General features: G+C 41.6%; 1 protein-coding gene across 4 annotated transcripts in view; it reads right to left on the reverse strand.

Annotated features, from left to right (window-relative positions):
* Positions 1 to 22,089, reverse strand: part of DENND5B (DENN domain containing 5B) — a 113,854-nt gene that overhangs the window by 33,667 nt on the left and 58,098 nt on the right. For all 4 annotated transcript variants that reach the window (XM_027658907.1, XM_027658904.1, XM_027658897.1 and 1 more), the window contains 4 exons: positions 9,830 to 10,017; positions 6,060 to 6,590; positions 4,425 to 4,656; positions 2,181 to 2,331 (listed from right to left, as the gene is read on the reverse strand). In XM_027658907.1, coding sequence (XP_027514708.1) covers positions 2,181 to 2,331; positions 4,425 to 4,656; positions 6,060 to 6,590; positions 9,830 to 10,017 — 1,102 coding nt within the window. The remainder of the gene's footprint in view (positions 1 to 2,180; positions 2,332 to 4,424; positions 4,657 to 6,059; positions 6,591 to 9,829; positions 10,018 to 22,089) is intronic.

Raw genomic sequence — 22,089 nt, forward strand, 5'->3', positions numbered from 1 at the left:
TCAGCAAAACAGCTTTGAATTGGTTTATTTGCTACTGTTCAGCAACAACTGACTGAAACACGGGAATGGATTTTTTTTTCCCCCTCCAAATACACTTCCTTACAATATTCAGGACAAAATTTGCTATACTAAACTGAAGCTGCCTGCAAAAATAATTCTCATTGACATAACAATATCCTTTGCATTAACTTGATAATATAAACACACAATAGCTACATCTGAAGTGTCTGGGAATGCAGCTGAAATGTTCTCTTACCCCGCACCCACATGCAAAGGTCCAGTCCTACAAGCAAATAAAACGTATCTCCGAGAATTATACACTGGGAAATTCAAATTAATGGAAGACTATACTTCAGTTGATTTTGTGGTCAAAAGACTCATGCTTTGTGGTCAAAAGACTCCCTGTATTTGCAAGGAGCATGAAAAAGCTATCTGTTTTATGCATGGGTGTAAATTCAGCAGAATTACACATCTGAAAAGGGAGAGAACGTCCTCTCAGCTGCTCACATGAAAATCAGGAAGCAGAAAGATATAAACAGATGGTCTTGAGATTTTTCAATTACAAACCTTTTTGGCAATATACAACTGGAGGACTTTCAAACATTTGTCATTTTGACATCACTTTGCGATAAGTAATGGGAGTTTTGTACTTACAAATTCTGAAACATGCTGCAATCTAAATCAAAATTATCACTCGAGGAGTTAGAGTCACATTTTAGAGTAGGTACCAATCTAACAGAAGCATCTCAAAAGACATAGGAAAACTATTTTTAATTTGATGCTTATTCATAGATAAGATGCTGCAATAGAGCCAGAAGATATAACAACTTCGAGCAGGCTGGGCACACTCACACTGTTACTGACACTGTAAAACTGAAACATTATAAGGATAAGAGGCAGACTGCTAAATACAGCATCCCACAAGATGAAGAAATCCTCCATTCCTCAAGGGACCATTACCCATAAACTTTTGTCTCCATTTGGAGGATGACTGCAAACAAAGGACCTTTGAAATACATGTAGCTCTTTTTCTCCTTTTTTTTTTTTAAATTTCTGTTAAAGAATTGCAATTCTTTAAACATCAAATCCTAAAGGGTACCATTTGCAAATCTTTTTCCCAGCAGGTTATTAAAAAGGGATTAGATAGCACTGGGGTGCACAAAAGGTGTATAAATAGAAATGAGTGGGAACTTCATACAGCAGCTCAGAGTACCTTGTGTGCATGCACATATCTCAAACAAGAACTTGCTTTAACATTTGGACAATTGTAGCTTTTGAGGCTTTTGGATTTATCTGTGCTCTCACACTTTGACTTACCACAGAAACTGGAAGTGAGAGCTTGAGCGAATAATTTAATGAATTTGTGATCACTGGTACACAAATATTTCATTTTTGAAGAGGGAGAAACCCCCTTGGGGGAGTGTTTGAAGGAAGAAAGATTAAAAAAACTCACAGCACTTACTTTGTATTATAACTGTACAAATGTAAAGTGTATCAGTATTCCAGGTTGTCATTTTACATTAGGTACATTAACTATGTACTGGCACGCTCAATTACATAGCTATAGGTACCCCTACCTTAATATCAAAGGGCACCACAGAACCTTATCAGACTTAAAAGAGAAACCCAGGAACAGAACCACATCCCTTCTACCTTCACCAAGTTATTCTTCCAGGGTATTCCAATGAGGAAACTAAAAGAGAGCTACAAAAATCTCTGGGTCATGTCATAACAGTTAAAGAAAAGAGAGGAACAGAGAGGGCATTAATTTCATTCTGCATGATGGTGTGAAGGTTTCAGTGCCAAAATTTCTTTCAGAATCTGAATTTTGGCTTGGGTTTCAAAATTATCCTACTCAGTGCAAACCAGCAAAGAAATTACTTTTAAATTCATAAGAGCAATGGTAAAGCTAAAAATATATATGAGAAGAGAGAGTACTTACCACTTAACAGAAAACAGTTCTGAGGAGTCTTCCCCAAACCAGAGCTGACACTTCCTAACATAACCCAAATTATAGTTATAACTTCAAAAATAATAGCCCATGCAAACCAGAAATGGAAAGAGTTGCTGGGTTCAATAAACTGGAAATATGCCATCCAAAATTAGGACTTCTGTTCAAATGTTGAACCTATTGTACAAGAAATGTGCTTTTAAACACAGAAAACAAAACCTGTGCTTACTTGTTATTGGTGGGTCCCGTTGCCAAGACATCCGACTGCAACTTTGGGAAAAATCCTTGTTCGTACTTCCCTTGGCCGATCTTCATGTCGAGTAAGTGCGGGTGGATTGCTGTGTGGTCGATCTTCATCAGCCTCTGCTCGATGGACTGGGCTGCAAGTTACAGTCACAGGTGAAAACTGCACTAGAGAACCACCTGAGGGCACGCGCTGCCACAACAGGAGGGGTCATGCTCACATCCCTGAAGACCCGCTGAAACAGTTAAATAGTGACTTCAGACACGGAAATCTGTCGCTTACAGAAGTGAGGAGACACTTGGGGTTTTTTTTAATTTTGCTTTTAGTTTCTTTACCCAACACAACTAGCGCTGGCACAAGCAGGTTAGCTGTTAAGTAAGCAGGTATTTACAGGAGCCTCTGGGATGCATTATGAATTGGCAAGTGCAGTGTAACCATTCCCTGCAATTCCTTGCTTGGTTTCAAGGCTCCTTCAGCAGAACGGAGACCTCTGAGGCCAGCTGCAACTCTCTGTGGGACCAGGCACCTCGCTTTGCCCAGACACATCTCCCTGGGCAGATGCATGGCGGGAGGAAACCTGAGTTTTGCAAACATCTGGCACCTACAATGATCCTCCTCCTGAAATCAGATATGCCATTACTGGGTGACAGGCCGTCAAAAAACCATAGCCAACTGTAGCAGGGCCTGAGCAGCATCAACAAGATGAACAGATGCTTGGAAACAGAGGAGGCTATGGAAAGAGGACTCCCTGGGAATCCTGGCTCTGCTGAGACTAATGCTCAGTTGTTTGCTTCAAGGAAACGAGGGTTTCAATCTCAAATCTTGAGCAGGATGAAAATAAAACCTGTCACCCTCTCAACACTGAGTCAGATGAACTTGTGAAGGATTGGGGTGTATGAGGGAATTGAACATTTAATTAGCAACTTTAATATTCAACTCTTTATAGCTCACCCATTAATGGGTAGGCCTGTTCTTTTGGCTTATCACAACTAGTGAATAAATATGCAAAATGTGGAAGCTAAACCCCTTTTCCATTTTTCAAGAACAACACAGAACTCATTTCCTAGTTTATAAAACTGTGATGGGAAAGAAACTGTCATAAGATTTACATACATTATCATTAGAAACTTGGCAGGGTTTTTTTCCCCTTTAAAAAAAATAAAAATAAAAATCACTTTGTATGATTCCATTTTGGAGAAAAGGAGTGGGTAGTGTGGGGTCAGAGGGTTTGAAGGGTTCTGAAAACAGCAGGTTAAACAAACAGGTGCTGGATCAGTGCTGAGGTGATATATATTGTGAATGGTAAATATGAAGGAAAGTTGGTATTACTATCAGGTTGCTGCTTTTCACAAGATAGAAAATGAGGTTCTGGTGCCACAATATCTGCCAAAACTAGACGCTGAATAGACAGTTGACCTGCAAATTAGAATTGGGTTTAGACAGAAAAAGTTAAGCACACAGAGATTTCTATTTCTGCCATTTTTATAACATGTAAAACATTCTGAAGGAGTTAAACAAAAGAACCCCATGAGAAATGTGTTTTCCTCAGTTTATTAATATATATCCCAACAAATTTAAGAATATAATTTCCCTGTATTACTTAGAAATGAAATAAATACTTGTACATGTACTGAGTAAGTAACTCCAGTATAATTTGAAAATGCATCCTGTGACTGTAATGGAAAATAATCTAAGCCTTCAGTACACAGTGTTATTGTTCGTTAACAGTGAACTCTACTGCTGAAGGTACTAAATATGCCACAGAGGATTACATCCCCAGCACCCCCTGCTGCTCTAACCAAATGGCATAAGGTAAAACAAGGTCTTTTTATGGGAAGGGGTAGACAAGGCCAGTGGAGCAGGCACTGGCGCTCGACTCCTTGGCGTGGCTGGCACTGGTCCCACCACCACGGCGAAGGAAAGCTCTCCTGGCAACAGAACAGGAGCTGCCTGAAATGAGAAACCCTGAGCCCAGTGCCATGGTTTGGGTTGTGTTTATTAATGGCACCAGCCCAGGTGAGCTCAAAGGGAACGTAAAGGCTCACGCTGTTGCTGGTGTTCAAAAGCATGCTGAAGTTTTTGCTTAGGGAAGATAACGGCACTGCTGAGCCCTCCTCAGGTAGCTCTAGAGCTTCCTCATTGACTGCAATGCTCAAGTGACTGAGGACCTATATTTCTTTGTGGCTAACATTGTACTTTTGAATATCTTACTATCCCGTCTGGACGTACCTGCTTCCTTCAAAGTGCTGCATTTCTGATAGTTGGATGTCCTCAGTGCAGGGGCCCTTACATTATACAGCTTTATTTTCTCAATTCGGGAGTCAAAAACTCGTAGGAAAGGGTCCTTCTCTTCCCACTGGGAGATTATCTTATTATCTATGAAGGTTGCAAACATCTGTGTTTCGATGAAGTGTGAAAGGAATGGGAGGTAAGGCTCAGGTTGGTCCGAAAGGAAGGAAGCCTGAAATACAGAACAGCTGGTTAGTGCCATGTTCCCACCCAGCGCTGACATGACGAGTCATCCTGCAGTAGCAAACCGATCCAGCAGCCAGCAGGAAGGCTTGGGCAAGGCTTTCCCACCATAAAACCACCTCTCAGATAGGTTCTGACTCCATCTACTAAAGGGGTTTGGTTCACAGGTCACCTCTTTGGTCACAACAGTGAGAAATAAGCAGTCAGGGAGGCTTCCTAACAGCTGGAGCAAAGGGGAAATGGAGTTACTGAAGAAATGCTCACGCTGCCAGCTTTTGCAAAGCAACCTAGCAGCTATCACTCACAGGAACAAGCCCTGTGCAACACATGCCAGAACACCACCATGTGTGCCCACTTGGGACCTCTGGTCTGGGCATTCCAGCTTGGGATCATATCCCATATTAAGGTGTCATACATATCAAGGGATGCACAAGTGCCTTTCAGCTAATGCTCTTTTGTGATGTTACACAGGGCAATTAATCACGAATTTCCAATTAGAACTGACTGTGTGCCTACATCTCTAACTGAGCTTTGAAAACCCTAAAATTAACAGCCCATTTTATTGTAGAAGTACTAGCAGAGATTGCCTAAATTTCCCCCTTCTTTTGGATGCTGCACTGTTTAATGCCTGAATACAAACAAACCAATAAAAGGCAAGGCAGCAGGTTTTTTTATCAAAAACTGACTCAGATCAGTATATAGCCTGTTCCTCATTGCTTACCCTTCTAACATTCTCCTTAGAGAAGGACTTGTATCTGAAAAAGCTGATGGCTAAAAGCCCTATCTACTTTGCAGTCCCTAAGAAAGAGCAACTGTGTGAGCTTCCCAACATTTCTCATTCCTTTTGCTAGCCTGCTGTCTCTATTTCTCCATTTCTAATCTCAGCTTCCTTTTCACTCTTCTATACACACTGTAATGGAGTCATAACAGTACTCTTGTGCCACACCAAAGTGATGACCTTCAGAACAACACTACCCATTACCAACAACCTCTACTGTGAGTTTAGGTAACATGAAAGGCTGGATTTGGTTTTTGTCTCATGTGTGCATCTGTCCTCTCAAAAAAAAAAAAAAAAAAAGACAGACAGAAAAAATAGTCACTTTGCATTGCTACCCTTCCACCAAAGCCAGAGGAGTAGCCCCATCAGCAGGCAGAAGCCTGCCAGCTTGGTTTGTGCCAGCTGGGACAGCTCTGACCGGCTCCATGGATGTGCACTGATGTGCTTTGGCAGGTGATGTGGGCCTGTGTAATGAGAATGGACAAATCTCCCGGTGAGGCAGAGGAAGAACGGCAGATTAAAGAGTGCCCAGGCTGTGTATACATAACACAGCTATGCTCCCTCCCCCTCAAAAGCACTTTTAGGTGGAAAAACGAATACACGGCTATCTTTACTTTGTCAAAGTTTTGCATTTGTTCCCTGTTTGTCAGCCACGACTCCATGTCGGGGGCAGCCTGGATGACAAAAGCCTCGTAGTCTGCAAACATCTGCGTGAAGCGGTTGGCGAAAACCTCGCGAAGCTGCACGTTCAGTTTGTAGTCCCTCAGCTCCAGCTCCTCGCATGACAACTTGCCATCCTTCTCCTTCTCTGTGAGGGGAGTTGTGATTTTTTCCATCGTCACACCCGTTCTTTTGGCGAGGGCCTGCAGGCGGGCGATCGTCTCGTTGCCCTTCAGCAGCTCGTACATGTTGAGGGCGTTGCTGGGGATGTTCCCGTTCTTCTTGTCGTTCACCAAGTCGCTAAGAACCAAGTTCTTGAGTTTGGTGGCGCTGTCACTGCAGTGTAGGTTGCCCTCCGGGGGGATCCCAAACTGTAGGAGGACCTCAGAGATTTCCTGGATGAACTCCAGCTTGTTGGGGAACTGGGGGAATTCCTCTGGCAGTTCGATAAAATGGTTATCGATGTCCACAAAGCACAAGTTTGCCTGAAATACAAAGAAAAATTTCAAAATGGACACTTGAATTGGCTTCTCTGTGATGCAGCCTTATTTTCCCAGCGTGCTTCAAGATAGAAGGGTAAGTGCTCACACACAGAGGAGACTTTAGCTGTGTTGTCTAGCCTGTGACATTTCAGACTTCAGTCAAGCTCAGGGCCAACTGGATGACAATGACTTAATGAATAAATAAAGTCTCCTGCCCTCTCCTGTAACATCACGACTTACAGATCCCAAACTTTGCACTACAAAGATTTGATAAGCCCTCCCAGACCAACCAAGGACACAGCAGCAAGTAGGGTAAAATAAAATTCTCAGCCCCTGTAAATACCCTCTGTGTGAATTACTGCACCTCATGGGCCCATTTATTTTACCATGATCCAATTGCAAGAAGCCTCTGTACCTGTGCTACCGAGGAACGAGATGTTCAGTGAGAAAGATGACATTGCTAGGAACAAATTACAGAAGAGGGTCCCATGTAAATCCTTTGGGATCATGTCTGAGTACAGCCTGTCCACTGGAAATAGTGCCCTATTTCCCCACTCCCCTGACCCCCTGTTTCCATGGAGGCTTTTAATCTTGGCAATTCCTCTGCCTGAGATTTAAAGAGAGTGCTTTTAGCTTTGCTATGAATGGAGATGGATCTCAGCCGGTAAGATTAAAGTTAAGTGAAGACATTAATCTAGCAGAGCAGATACTTTTACTAGGAAAATGTCAATGGAGGGATGGAAGAACCCCATATAAAAATTAATTACATGGCAAATGCACCCTCAGGAATAATAGCAGAATGAAAAACAGTAATTGATCTTCTGAACTGAGGCTTACATCTGAAATTCGCTGTCTGAGCGCACTGTGCTGAGTAAAATCTTAAACCAGGTCAGATTCCCAAGCTGCTGAGCATTGACAGGTTTCACCCTGGCATAAAGCTGCAGAATGGGAGATGCAGAAACCCACAGGACAGCAGCAGCAGGTCTTTGTTAGCTTGATTTGACCACTAGCACAGCTCCTCCGCCTTCTCCAAGGCACTTTGACTGTTCTTTACTTCTTAGCAAACACTGTAGACTAATCTTCAGATTATGTGAACAGAAATGACTTGTTTTCCTCCTTTTCTGAAAAGGTTAATTTTCAGCAGAACAAGACATTCCACAGTAAACATGTTTATAATATATCGGATATTTCAGGGACATGTTTGACATTAATCACCTTTCACATAGATATTTTAAAGGGTATTAGGATTCATTTGGTGAAGCAGAAGTGTCCCTTCAGCTCCCTTTTTCATATTAAATTCAGTCTGTACAAAGAAAAGCATTTCTTCTTACAAAATGATTTGCTTTATTTAACTATGCAGCTATTAAAGAGTTGTGGTATGCATCAGTACGGTTCTTTAGCTCAGGGACTGCCTTCTTATCTATCAATATTTCATTTCAAAGGCTTTTTAATTTCAGCTCTGCATATCATTTACAAAATTTGAAAAATGAGATTTGGATTCAGAAAACCCCGGGGGAATTGGTCGCACTTCTCTCTTCAAAAACATCTGATGATTAAAGTTAAAGCAGAGAGATTAGTAACCTTAAGACAGCATGATGGCCAGTTGTTAGAATTTTTATCTCTAACAAACAAATGGTTTATATTTAGAGCAAGAGCTTGAAAAGCTAGCCCCTGGCCTGAACAACAAAGCAGTGCTAAAGCGAACAGCACTTCACCACTGCTCGCATGCTGAAGGATTTTTCGGTTTTTTACCGTCTACAGGAATTTGAGATTAAGATCTTGTCTGTTCATTATGCCTTCTTTCTTTCCCTCTCCCATAGTTACTGGACCTGTGGTGTTCATAAATGCTGATTTTTTCACTCATTTGTTAAACATCAGGGGTGGGGGGCAGATTCTGCCCCACTATTGCTCTTCTCTCCCTGGTGATACTTAATTTGTTATTCCAGCGATACTTCAAGCCTGTCACATTAAAACTTTAATTTAAGGAAAATGACAGCTTAATCCACCAACTAAAAGCATGTGACTAATAATTTTTAAAATCACAGTAATTATATAATATTAGCATGATTTTACCGAGGAGCGTAGCTAGATACCAGCTCCATTTCCTCATCAATGCAAACTTCATGTGCTTTGGTGATTGCACCCATGAGGTAAAAATTGATTTGCAGTTACATGCCACTGAGGCTAAGACTCAGTCCCCTCCATGTAATATTTGAAACAGACCTTTTTAAAAAAACGTATTATCCTTATCCTGTGTGTATCCCTCCACTTCCACATACAAACTCTCTCTCCAGCATATTCTCCTCGGTTGCTGCTTCCAACCTGCCTTCTAAGTAAGAGGACATATTTGCAAGCCTTAGGGACTCTGCTCCCAGGAGAGGTCTCTGCACATAGCTGAGCTCAGCTCTGCCACTGTCATACTGCCATATGAACAGTTATTTTTGGTGTTCCCACCGATTTTAAGAAGAAACCCAAGTTAAAAAGCATGGTTTGCTCTGCTTCCAGTCACCATCTGGAATGCAGACAGGTTAGCCACATCCCAAAGACTTTGCTGTATAACCAAATTAGAATGTGAAGCAGTTTTCACCATCCTGGTCAAATTTCAAGGAGAAAAATATCCATTTTACTCACTACCATCACCTAGGATTTTAACACCCAAATGAGGAAGATGGCCTCTCCTTCCTTTTTTTTCCTCTCTAAGTGGTTCACAGGCACAGTATCAATGCAAATCTGGCTTGTTTGAAGCCAGCATGCTGGTCTAGTAATAGACCTCAACCCAGCCATGAACACACGGGCTCACAATGGATAGGACGAGGTTGGCAGGACAGGGCATGCTTTGTAGCAGCAGCAGCAGGGGGACAGGTTTACACCATCTAGCAACTGCACCTGAGATCCAGATCCATAAAGATCATCCCCGAATGAAATGCTCTTTAGCCCTCTGTCAATAGGACTGTGACACTGACAGAGTAACAGAACCTGGGGGAGCATGTGATGCAGGGAAAGCAGAGAAACTTTCAGCATCACAGCAAAAAGCAGAAGTCAAGACAACCAGTGGTACTCATTAAATTCAGAAATGGACCAGGAAGGGCTGCAGAGAATCCCCCTACTATCTCAATCCTGCTGACAAAAAGTCTCCACAACGCCAGAGAGGCCTCCTAACACCAGGCACGGCATTTTCCAGCAGGAATTCACACATATTAATAACACGCTTCAGGATAGCAACCCCAAAGACAGAGACTGACCTCCTGAGGCAGCTCCAGCTTGGAGCGGTCAGTTCCCTCCTTAGACTGCAGCCCCATCAGGTAGGGAACAGGAGCATCCAGAAAATGCAGGAGAGAGGCAGGAAGGATGGGGACGTACACATGCTGCCACTGAAACGGGAACAGCAGCGTTGTGATTCCCTCTGCCACCGTCATCAGACGCTGATAATCTAGACAGGGGGAGAGAGAGACAGATACTGAATTATATCCCTGTGTTTTGCTTTTGAAATCTGTTTGGCAAGGACATCAGTGACAAAACAAGACAGAAACCATGTTTATATGGTAAGATGTTCTTTTGAAAATAAGACAGTACTTACAAACCTTAAACTTAAAAACCTTAGACATTATTTAATTTGTCAAAGCTCATTACTCCCAGAAAAACTGCTGAGCATAGATATTCATATCTTATCTAGATCTATTCTGTCATTAAATTAATTTATTAAAAAGATACCAAAAGTTCTTTCTACAGTACAGGATAATAATACTGTAATTCTATAAAAGGTATGTATTTTTACAAGGGAAAAGGAGGAGAAAGAAGTGGACTTCAAAGAAACATTGTGGTTTCTTGCTTGCTCCTGCCTGCCTGCTTCTGCTCCACTTGCTACTACTTCTAAGGCTGAGTGCACTTCCCAGAAGACTTGCCTTGGTCACATACCAGCAGAAGATTACAATCCCTAAGTATTTAAAAGTACTGCTTTCAAGTAAAATCCAAACAGAAGCCTAATATAAATTTAGTCCTCAAAAATATTCTGTGTAGATAGTATATTTATATTGCATCGCTTTTCCAAATTTGTATTTAATCCACTAGTTCATTGCTTTGCAACATTTTGATTCAAGTAAACATACCACGCATTATTTTTTAAATCAAAATTTATTTTGATCCAGCTGAGCTGCCAAAATATTTCAGAATTTTGGTAAGAACAAATTATTTCTCAAATATCCAACTGGCATGACGGAATACCACAACCTATTTATTAATATAAATAAAGGAATATATTGAGAACAATATTTAAAAATATATAAATAAATAAATCACACGTTGGTATTAAAGAGATCACCCTTACAGCAAATCTCAAACTGCAGACAATCCATCTGGAAACAGGTAAAGATCCCTGGGTCTTTTAAGCTGCTGGTGAATGTGAAGCCAGATGACCAGATGTTTGCTTCTACCTCATCTTACTACAGCATCTGAATTAACAAAAACTCCCCCTAAATTTCGCACAACATGAAAGTACTTAACCCCAAATTCCTTTCGAATCTTAGCTGATAATGAAGAAGCAGCACATCTCATTTAAGGGTAGTGGTTAAAGACAGGAACACCAAAGTGCAAAGCTGTGACAAGAGAGGGAGTTAGTTCTGATTCCCACCCTGAGCCTCTGCCACTTGTGAAAGCTGCTCTTCACTATTTGCAAAAAGAATTGTTCCCCTCAGCTTCAGTGCATGGGTATGTCATCAATAACCAGCAAGAGTGGTAAAAGGGACATGTCCTCCAGCCTCATCAGTGCCAGGTGAGTCTCACAAGCTTTGGCTTGAGCATCCAAAAGACTTTCTCTCTCACCAAGGCCAGACCCAGATCCTTGGTAACGCTTGGATTGCTGCCCATCTCTCCTGATCCCTCTGCTCTGCTCCAGAAAATTAAAGATACATGTATGAACACTCTGGTTTAGAGCCAGGTAAGAAGGTTTTTTTCCTATAGCCCCACTGACTGCTTTTGCCTGGAGAGAAACCCAGCCTGGCCCTTCCCGTTTCCTGAACAAGCAAGCCAGACACCCTGGAAAACATCAACAACAGCAAAAGCGCTGTCATCTGACACTGCTCAGCTATTAGGAGGTCACTGGGAAGATACACTTGAATAAATATGCAAATTAGGACAACAAATTGCATAAGCCATTCTCCTTGCTAGCACTTCTCTGTGGAAAACCAGCCTCGATCTGCAGAAGGTCAGTCAGCAGGGCAAGAACATTTTTCATCTTGTCTTACCAACAGCTATTCACTCAGTCTTCAAAATTAATTCATGCATGCAAGTCAGTCTCAAGGTTACACCTCAAAATCACTCCCAGCTACAGATCAGCCATTTATGAATCCCTCCCCACGCTGCAATGGTCTATAATTATACATTTCCATTTGCTGTCTTGTTGAGGAGCACATATACAAACCCAACTTACAGTACCTACTGGCGAAGCTTAGGAGTCTCATAACATTTCATAACTCTGCAAGCTTTAAAGGCTAAAAAAAAAAAAAAATCAAATAGAGAAAGTAGCATGTCTTAGTATGCATGAGAATTTCAAAGTCCCTTCCGATCTACGTAGCCACATGAAGTAACAGGTTTTGACAGCAAGGGTGCAAGTATCTTCTAGAATAAGGGCATTCAGCTCAGGAAATGCATGCTCACTTTTCTCTGGTCCTACTGATAACATTTAACATGGTCACTAGCACTAATTTTGTAACCACTTTACTATGAGGAAATCTGTTTAAAAAAAAAAAACCAACAAAACAAACAGCCAAAAACCAACTAGTGATGACCAAATTATTAGCTAATTGTTACCATCTAGCAATACTTGTCAGTGATTAGTACAGGTAATCAGTTCAGTTTTGACTGAAGTTCCCAGGTTCCTCCAGAAAAATAATATAAAAAAATCTGGAAATTATTCTTTTGATATCTGTTCAAAGAAGTCATAAACTCGAATTACTTTTTATGTTCTTTCAAACCTGTAGAAGGTTAGACACCTATCCTGTAAGGTCTTAAGTGTTTTTTCTGATGGTGAGGTCTTGTACAATCATCACTTGTGGAAAGTTTGCATGGTTACTGAGGGAAACCTGGAAACAAAGGATTACTCCATTTTCTCAAACCAGAGACAGAAAAAGGGGAGGCAGAACAGAAAACAAACAAACAAACAAAAAACCCAAGGGAAACAAAAGTGAATGGGAAAAACAGGGTTTGTGTAGACTCAGTGTGCTTGTGTAAAGGGAGAGAGTGTTTCCAGATTCTATCCCACATCACCATTACACTTTGATAACAATCTCCAACTTCATGACAAGTTTTGCCAATTATTTTATGAATTACAGGTAGGAAAACTATTCTCTGATCCTACTCCAACCCATTCAACTGTCATCAAGAAACATTTAGAAAAAGATACAAAAAGTAAAAACACTGTCTAGGTGATATCCACAGAAGGTCACAAACTCAGATTGATGAATGGCTCAGATCCAGGCAGTTTCCTGAGATCTGTGAAACAAATCCTTTCCTCTTCTTGGGGCTCACCCACCTCGTGGGGTGCACAGCACACTGGTGCAGTGAAAGGCCCTGCCATGCCAACAAGGAAGGTTACTGCCTGACTGCTTTAAATGCATGAGCAGAAAGTCACAGCCCACGGTGATGGCCCACAGCAGCAGCTGCTGCTACCAGAGCAAAGATCTGACCCATGCAAAATCATCCCTGGGTACAGAAATTAATAGTGGACAGTTGAGACCTAAGCCCAGGGCAGTGCCTGCCTTCTCTTTGCTGTGCAGCCCAGGACAGTGGAGAAAGGACCCAAAAGATCCTGAGGCTTGCCAAGTGTCCCAAACAGTGGATGTGTTTCTCTAAAGCATGCAGATGGGCTTTGAGCCTTAAATTTTTTCTGCCCTGGATCTCCTTCCATCTAATTGCTCCATCTCTCTTACATGCATCACATACATTACATTGCCAGTGATTGTCCCCCTGTCCTCAGCACTGGTGAGGCCACACCTCTAGTGCTGTGTTTGGTTTTGTCCTCTCACTACAGAAAAGACATTGAGGTGCTGGAGCATGTCCAGAGAAGGGCAATAAAGCTGGTGAAGGGTCTGGAACACAAGTCCTATGAAGAGCAGATGAAGAAACTGGGGTTTTTTAGCCCTGAGAAAATGAGGCTCAAGGGAGACTTTCTTACTCTCTACAACTACCTGAAATGAGACTGTGGTAAGGTGGGGGTCGGTCTATTCTCCCACGTAATAAGCAATAGGACAAGAGGAAATGGCCCCCAGTTGTGCCTGTGGAGATTTAGATCGGATATTAGGAAAAATTTCTTCACTGAAAGGGTTGCCAAGCAGGGAAGGGGTTGAGTCACTGTCCCTGGAGGCACCTAAAAGACATGTAAATGCAGCACTTAGAGATATGATTTAGTGGTGGACTTGGCAGTTGGACTTGGTTTATGGCTGGACTTGATGATCTTAAAGGTCTTTTCCAATCAAAATTATTCTACGATTCTTCGTGTTCAGAGTTAAATCTCTAATTTGTTCACAGAACACTTTCCAAAAGAAACTGCTCAGGAGGATAATCCCAGAGCAAAGTGGTCCCTGGGGCTTCTATTGCAACTGCTGCCTCCTAACAGCCGCTTAAGCTGGATTTGGCGCAGCGTTGTCTCTCACACTTAACCTTCTCCCTGAGTGAAGAAGAGGGCAAAACAGTCAAGTTAAAAGAGCCTGGATCAAACTGCCTTTTCTGGCATCATCTGCTGGGGGCCCTCAGCCAAGTCCCTGTATCTCAATTCCCTATGCAGGACATGTAACTGCAGTGGGGGACCTGCTCCGCCGCAGGCTGCCAGTGCTGCACGAGCACCACACTCCAGCCATGCTTTACAAAGGTCTGGTAACATTCATATCTCTCATAAAATACAATGTAGTGCTTAAAATGCAAATCCTGAGACATTCCTGTATAATTATGAATCGCTGTTTTCTGCTGGAGATGGAAACGGTTTCAACGTTTGAACATCAATTCCCTATAAATGTGTTTCTGAAAGAGGACAAAATTTGACAATTATTTGTCCTGACGTTGATTCTCCACAACACAATAACAGGAAAATAACCAATCAGCACAGTATAACAACAGATACTGAGCATGCAGAAATATCTATCTCAAAGAGCTTGAAGTTCAAACAGAGGCAGTGACTGAGAAAACAAAACAAAATTATCTTCCTTGCATTTTACAGGCTCTGTAGAAGCTCTGAGAGGTTAAACAATTCACAAAGCTCAACATAAAAATTACTTTTCCTGCTACAGAGGCGTCTGATATTTCAAAATCCTTCCAGTGCTGCAGCAAAGCAGAACCAAAATCCTTCTAAAGGGAAATGAGACATCAGTGTTTTCCCTGTCAAAACAGCTAAGATCTCATTCAGGTGCTACTTCCAAAACAGGTTCAAATCTTCAGTCATAATCAAACAGAAGAGAATTTCACCTGTGACCTTCCCAGCAAATGCCCAACCACAGGAATTTTGTATATAGGGCATGTGTAAGAGCACACATGCTCATTCAAACCAGAAACGGCATTCCTGCTGTGATCAGTACACATTCCAGTTTCAACACCCCCCTCCTTCCCAATGAAAGAACAACTTGGCAGTATTCCAACTCTCTGTTCCTGTAACCTACCAAAGGTATGGCAGGAAGCCTACTGCAGAGCTGGAGTCACAGCCTGGATCTTCTAAATCCAGTCCGATGCTTTAAAAATAGACCATGCTTCTTTCCTTTCCTTTTAAAGTCTGGCTTTACATACAGTTTAAAAGCACTTGGAAGTATTGGAGACAACGAGTTAGCTGGACACCAGTTCCTTTCCTCTACTGCTTTTTGAACATGCATGAAGTATAACTGCAGCTTTGCAAACCTACGTATTTAAATACGTATCCTGGAAGATGGTAATCGGATGATGTTCTCAAAGAGTATCTTATCAAAATGCACAAAACAATTCTAAGCAATACTTTTAAATAAAACAAAGCAACAATAGAGAGAAAAAACCATCAATGAACCTTAATGCATAAAAGGTAATTCTTCAGAGTGAAATACCTGTACAGGCTTTAAAAAATTCTTGTGACCAATAGTTTTTCAACATGCTACCCCTTCAGTCAAAGTATTATAAGCAATTGCTGTTCAGCTGCTTTTTTTTTTTTTGTAACAAGATATGAATTAGATGAGCCAGGAAAAACTGGAAATAAAAATTAGTATTTTGCTTTGAGCTCTGAGCATGAGTCAGGAACGGCATATAACTGCTATGAGACCTGTCTTGGGGCTTGGTACCTTCAGATCTCTGATGTTTATATATAGCCTACTGCAGATGAAAAACAAAATCTGAAATTCACATCTGAGACAAAAATTGTTTATGAAAGCAAAGGTTTTCAAATCAGATCTCAGCAGCTTCACAGAAGCAGCACATATAAGGGCTGCAGACATCAAAGCAGCCTGGAAGCTTCCACCTTTCATCTGCTTTGTATACTGGCAGCTGCGATGAGCAGCAAGCCAGTCCAGGTGATTTTCAAGAGATGTTCAGATAAAAAGCACAGAAGTGGTTCAGGAAATGTTTATTCACTATACAAATCACCTTGTAGCAGTGCTGCATTCAGGGAACTTGGGCAGGTGCAGTGACATGGGGTTGTAACCAGCAGCCTGTCCTGGGGAAGCACCCCATGGTACCTCAGTGCCCTTCATCCCCAGCGGAAGAGTGGATTTACCAGTGAGTGACACAGCACAGGAGTTACTCAACAAAAGCAGAGTGGCATTTTATGCAAATATCAAAATACATATTTTCTTAAACAGAATGGTCAAGATGAGCCTGCGTCTAATTGCCTGAAGTAAGAATTAGCCTCTCAGACTGGGGGTCAGCTCTACCCACAGGGAAACATCTCAAGGCCAATATTCACCGAAGCCAGTTCTTACCCTTTTCCCTCATTGGCAAATGTATAATGTAAAAAAACCATCCCACTTCAATGAATTTCCATTTATACGATTTATCCGTGTCACAGCCTGCCATTAGTGGTTTAGCATAAATTAGTTTATGATTAAGAGCCACATTAAGAATTAGCTCCCATTACCAGCAGGGTTAAGTCTCTGAGAGGAAGGCGAAAGTCCATGACAAGGCTGACAAGGTGCCAGCAGGACACATGAGGATGCTCCTGAAGACACAGGGAGCCCCTTGCTTGTCCCTGCAGCTGCTGGGACACAGCAGGCTCCCAGCAGGCAATGAGGTGGTGGAGAGGACACAGACCCCAGCAGGGAACAACTTTGCTCAAGACCACTTTTGACTGTCATGATATTTATCTGGCATTTGCCATAACTAGAATGAAAAGGCCTAATTTAACTTTCTTCCCCTCATTCTTAAAAGGAAAAGAGGTTTCATCATGGAAAATAATGAGATCCAATTAATGAGGTGGTGGAGTGTGTGTGCATGCATAGCGTTAAAAGCAGTGACCCAATCTTCCTTTACAGCTCATTGTGAACAAAAACAGGAGTGGAGTTGCAATACAGACCTGTACTACCTCCTTTTCCTTATTTCCAGATGCTTTAAAACCTTGACTTTTCAGCTTGTATTGACTTTGGCTAGCAAAATTGAGCAACTTGTAATTAAAAAACAGTTTTGTCTTTTCACCTGAGTTAAAAAGGAAGAGTATAATTCATTCTCTGATTATTCTATCCAGTTACTTGTCTCCTTTCCAGGGGAACATGCACTGTAGCCTCCTCTGAGTGTGGTGTTCTTGAGGCCCTAATCCCAGGTCTCTTTCACAGCACAAACAGATTTTCACAGAATCACAGAATATGCTGAGTTGGAACAGACCCATGTAAATCGTTCTCTGCAATAACTTCCCATTGATTTTGATGAATACTAGTGTGGGGGGCAACTATTAAAACAAGGAGCAGAAGAACAAAGGTTTTCTACATAGCAATTTGGTGTAAAAGTGCTTTAAAAGACAGACACATCATGTGCATATTAGTTTTTAAAAATCTCCCCCAAAACAGACTTCATAAGAAAGATCTTTCAGACACTACCTTTTTCTAGGCAATGACTTTATATATGCATAGTCATTTGTATTATAATTTTTAAGATTAAAAAAAAAGGCTAATAATATTTCAATCTTGGAGAAGCAATTACTCAAGCCCTTGGAAAAACAACTTGGAAAATGCTCAAAAATATAATGAGTAGAAACAGTCTAAGCTCTAAGAAGTTTATCTTTGTCTCATCCACACGTTCCCCTCTTGTGCTTTAATCCCTGGAAAGGCAGACATACAAAATGGATTGCTGAGGTTTCTGCAGAGCTTACAGTTTAATTCATCTCTCTCCAGCAGAAGTCTCACACCAGTGGCATTTTGTTACCGATCCTTCAGAAATTGTAGCAGCTATTGCAGAGTGGACATAACAAGACCCTTACATCTGCGTGGTCTTACTGGAGAGCTGTGCTCTGAATGAAAAAAAAAGGGCACTTGCAAGAGCATTGCAAAGACTGCAACCCCAAGAATTGCCAGGAAAAAAAATTTCTAATCTCTCTCCTTGGTTTTCAAAGCCCCAGTGTTAAAATCTGTCCCTATTTAATCTTAAAAGTGTTCTTTATATGCAGAGAGATGTAACCTGAAGACATGGGAGTTCAGCTTCCAACGCTTTCAGGTGCAGCTTTTTATATCACCTTTGCAGATCAAAGCTGGCACTTAGAGCAGTCTATTACATCTACCCACCAACAGTGGTTTTGATTAACTCCCTGGAAGTCCACACTGTCTCCATGAACAGTAAGGGCTGATCTTTTCAGTCTCGTCATTGGGGTGCAAGCACAGATCTCTGTCACTCAGCCATCTGTGTCACTTTGTTCTGTGTTTTGCCTTAATGCTGCCACAGCACCATTTGCTGCTCCCAAGAAGCACGGACATTTCAAAGATTCAGACTAAAATGCTTTGGTCAGAGTGGCTTTTGCCCCAGAAAGATACAGATACCTACATTATTAGTTCCCAAACTGTGGTTTGTAAAGCCACAGGGAGAGCTCTGTACCACCAGGCTGCTTTAAAGTATAAACTGTAAACTTGAGGATTAAGGTAGTTGTCTGCAGTCCAAAATGCAGCTTAAAAAATGAGCTCATCATTCTTTCATGTCACTTTGTCCAACCTTCTGCTTGACCACCACAGCTGTAAATTGAAGTTACAGTTCACCACAATCCCTGCATTTTCCCAAGTGATGGGATACCACCCACAAACAATGCAACCAGATACCCAGAGCTGACTGCAGCAGCCATGGTACAAACAGCTACCTGTCCTGTCCCCACTGCAGAGCTGTGCCAGACACTCTTGTATCATGCTGGGAAAATATCCAGGGCAAGCTGGGTAAAGTCATCCAACACCCTCACCTCCTCATTTAGTTAGGTGCCTTTGTTCAGGCTGCTGGAAACATTATGCCTCAGTTACAGGGTTTAAAAATAAACTTTTTCATCATCAGTTCCTGGTTCCCTTGAGAAAAGCCACTCCAGAAAAGCCAGTACAGACCCTGTGCAACCTTTCTGCCAGCTGTTATCACCAACTAGGCTCATTGTATGGTCAGGGTTGTGCACCCAATTATATTTTCAGTCAACTTTCCAAAATAACTATTTATTCTTTAAAAGAATAACAAAATTTTGGGGTAAGACTGAATTAAAAGCTTCCTTCCAACAGGGCTAGGAGAACCACTAAAAAATCAGCTTCCATTTCCCATACATGTTATTAGCAGCTCTCCCACTGAAATAGTTTGGTGAACTAAAGCAGGTTTTGGTCCAGTGCTCTGATTTCTTGAGTATTATAGCAGTAAGTCAGTGAATTCTGATTTGGGTAAATAATGCTGTCTTGCTTGAGATTGCAACCAGTGGATGCAAGACCATCTCCTACTAATTTCTTGTTGAGTTTAGGAATGTCACAGGGAGGCCAGGCTACTGGAAACACAGTCCAACGAGTCCATCCTCTTTTAAAGCAGGAAGGGAAGGAAGGATGAACTTGCAAAATCCCTCTCTCATTCTTTATTTTGGAACAAGAGATAAGCCAAAAACTTTTCCTCTTTTGCCTTGAAAGAACTTGCGAGTTAAGAAAGTGTTTTTCCCCAATGGATCTCAAAGCTTGGAGAGATTTCAGGGGTATCTAGGCTGGTTACATCTCAAATAGGAAAGTAGCTGCCGTTTTCTCTTTCAGGAATTGCAAGACTGACATTTAAAAGAAGCCACAGTGCACAATTAGCCAAGTACTCAGCTGTCAGGGTATGCCAAAACTGAGGCTTTGCACTTGCCCTCCACTCCACACTCCTCACCTCTGGGAACTGGCATTATGATGCTATTTACATAATCACAGAATTTCCCTAATACAACTATGCACTTTTCCCCATGCACCATTAAGTTGTGCCTATAATAAATAGGGAAGTAAAGGTCATGTCAAGGACATCTCTAGATTCACAAATTATAGAGGGAGAGAGAAAAAAAAAAGTAATCTGAGTTTTGGAGAGTGGAAAGGATTACTTCTCATTATCTCATTTTTGTTTAAAAAAAAAAAACCTACAGAGAAAACAAAAAAAAGAGAAGACTCTTAAATTATAGACAGTAATTGGAAGAATACATTTTTCTAACTTATGGTGGCACTGAAAATCGAGTCAAAATTATTTAGTGTGTATTTTGTATCTGTCTGAAGGACTGTTACAAAACTAACGCATACACAGGTTGCTCTCTACAAAACATTAAAATACAACCTGACAAGCACATTTTTGCTAATACTACTACCTTAGAGGGGAAAAAAAAAAAAATCAGTTGTCAGTGAGTCCATTAGCAAGGACCAGGGTGGGATCAACTAGAAGGGATGGGTGGGGAAGCATTTTAGTGGTGCTGCTATTTAATGTCAAATCCCACTGTAAAGTGACAAAGGCAGCACAATTCAAAGCAGGAAGAAAGGGGGTAAGTGCACAAACACACACACACACACACAGGAGCAGAAGGGAGTGGAAAAGGAACCTAATCAAAACTAACAGCAGGATTTCTGCTCATACTTCAAACTGAGAGCAGATAAACCCCTTCATTTTCAGTTCTTGCAAGCAAACCCCTGGAGCTCATGTGGAGAAGAGCTCTGCAAAGAACTAGCAATCCTTTGAATTCCATCATTTGCAGAGGAACTACCCTCTTTCCACCTCCCTGAACTTTCTTGCCCGTTCTCAGTCATTTAGTTATTAGCATTACCATTACATACTTACTGACCTTTTCTTTTCCATGACAAAAACAAGCATTCCCTTTTGAAGCCTGAGGGTTCACTACCTGTACTCATTTTAGATGACTTCCCATCCTCTCTCCTCTCTCCATTTCAAACTGTGTGTTGCTTGAGCCACATCTCTCGAGAAGCCTAGGTATTCAGCACCTTTTCCTCTTTTCAATAAAAGGTATGTATATCTCCTGGCTTCATGTTTTTCATTCTAGTCTGATGAAACCAGCCCCCTCAACACCCCAAAAATTTTTCCCTGAGGCACTGTTTCCTAGTTGAGGGTCAGCATTACAGATGCCATTTGAAAACCCAAATAATATGAACAGGGATCCAGTGAGACTTGGAGGAATCTCCAAAAACTCTGAGCATCCCTTTGAAAGCCAGCAGGAGACTTGAATTTGACATGTTTGGACACCCTGGTGCATTGAAACATTTGCAGCACTTACTTTTAGAACCTGAATATCACCAGGGATAGACCCACAGCAACCAATATTGTACAGGAAAGAGGGTGTAAAACCTCAGAGCATTCCCAGCGCTAAGTCGGGATTCCCCAAACCTGTAGCAGAGTTTTGCACTATTGCAGAAACACACAACCATAAGAGAAAAGGTACAGATCAGATTTTCAAAAGATTACTGGCACACTTCAACTGCATAGGCTCTGTGCAAGCAACTTCTGCCAGTGTCACCAGCCTTGGCCAACTGCAGTCTTAAGTGTTTCAAAAAGAAGTACCAGCACCCTTGTCAGCAAAGGTCCCAAAGAGCAGGACTACAAAGGGATTACCTGTAACTCCACTCAGTTTCAACCCAGCATTACATCTTCAGCCTCCAAGTGCTAAAAAACTCCCAGCATTTTAACCAGAACATATCCATCACACAGGAGGGAGGAAATTTCACCAAACATCAGTATGCTGCTGAAATTTGAAAAAGAAAGTAGCAAGAGTGTCTTCTTCAAGATGTATTACACTTTCTGCTGGTATTCTTGCGGAAGACAAGATTTGTCTCATGCTGTCTTGCAGCATGATCAAGGGCAGTGTATGGATAATAATCAAATTAATTCTACTGCTAGCTTTCACAAGTGATAAATACAACGCACAATTAAACAAGCGGCACCAAGACTGCCTGGAGGAAACAATTATTTAGTGCTTTCATTAGGACAGACTCACTTCTCTCACATTTTTTCTTTCCATTCTCACGTTTCACAAATCCCCTAAGGATCAATGTTAGCTCCACATAACATTAAATTATTGTATCTCCTGTGGCTGCAGCTGCCCAGGAACTGC

Source organism: Corapipo altera, unplaced genomic scaffold (genome assembly GCF_003945725.1).
Source record: "Corapipo altera isolate COAL_440 unplaced genomic scaffold, ASM394572v1 1, whole genome shotgun sequence".
Lineage (NCBI taxonomy): Eukaryota > Metazoa > Chordata > Aves > Passeriformes > Pipridae > Corapipo > Corapipo altera.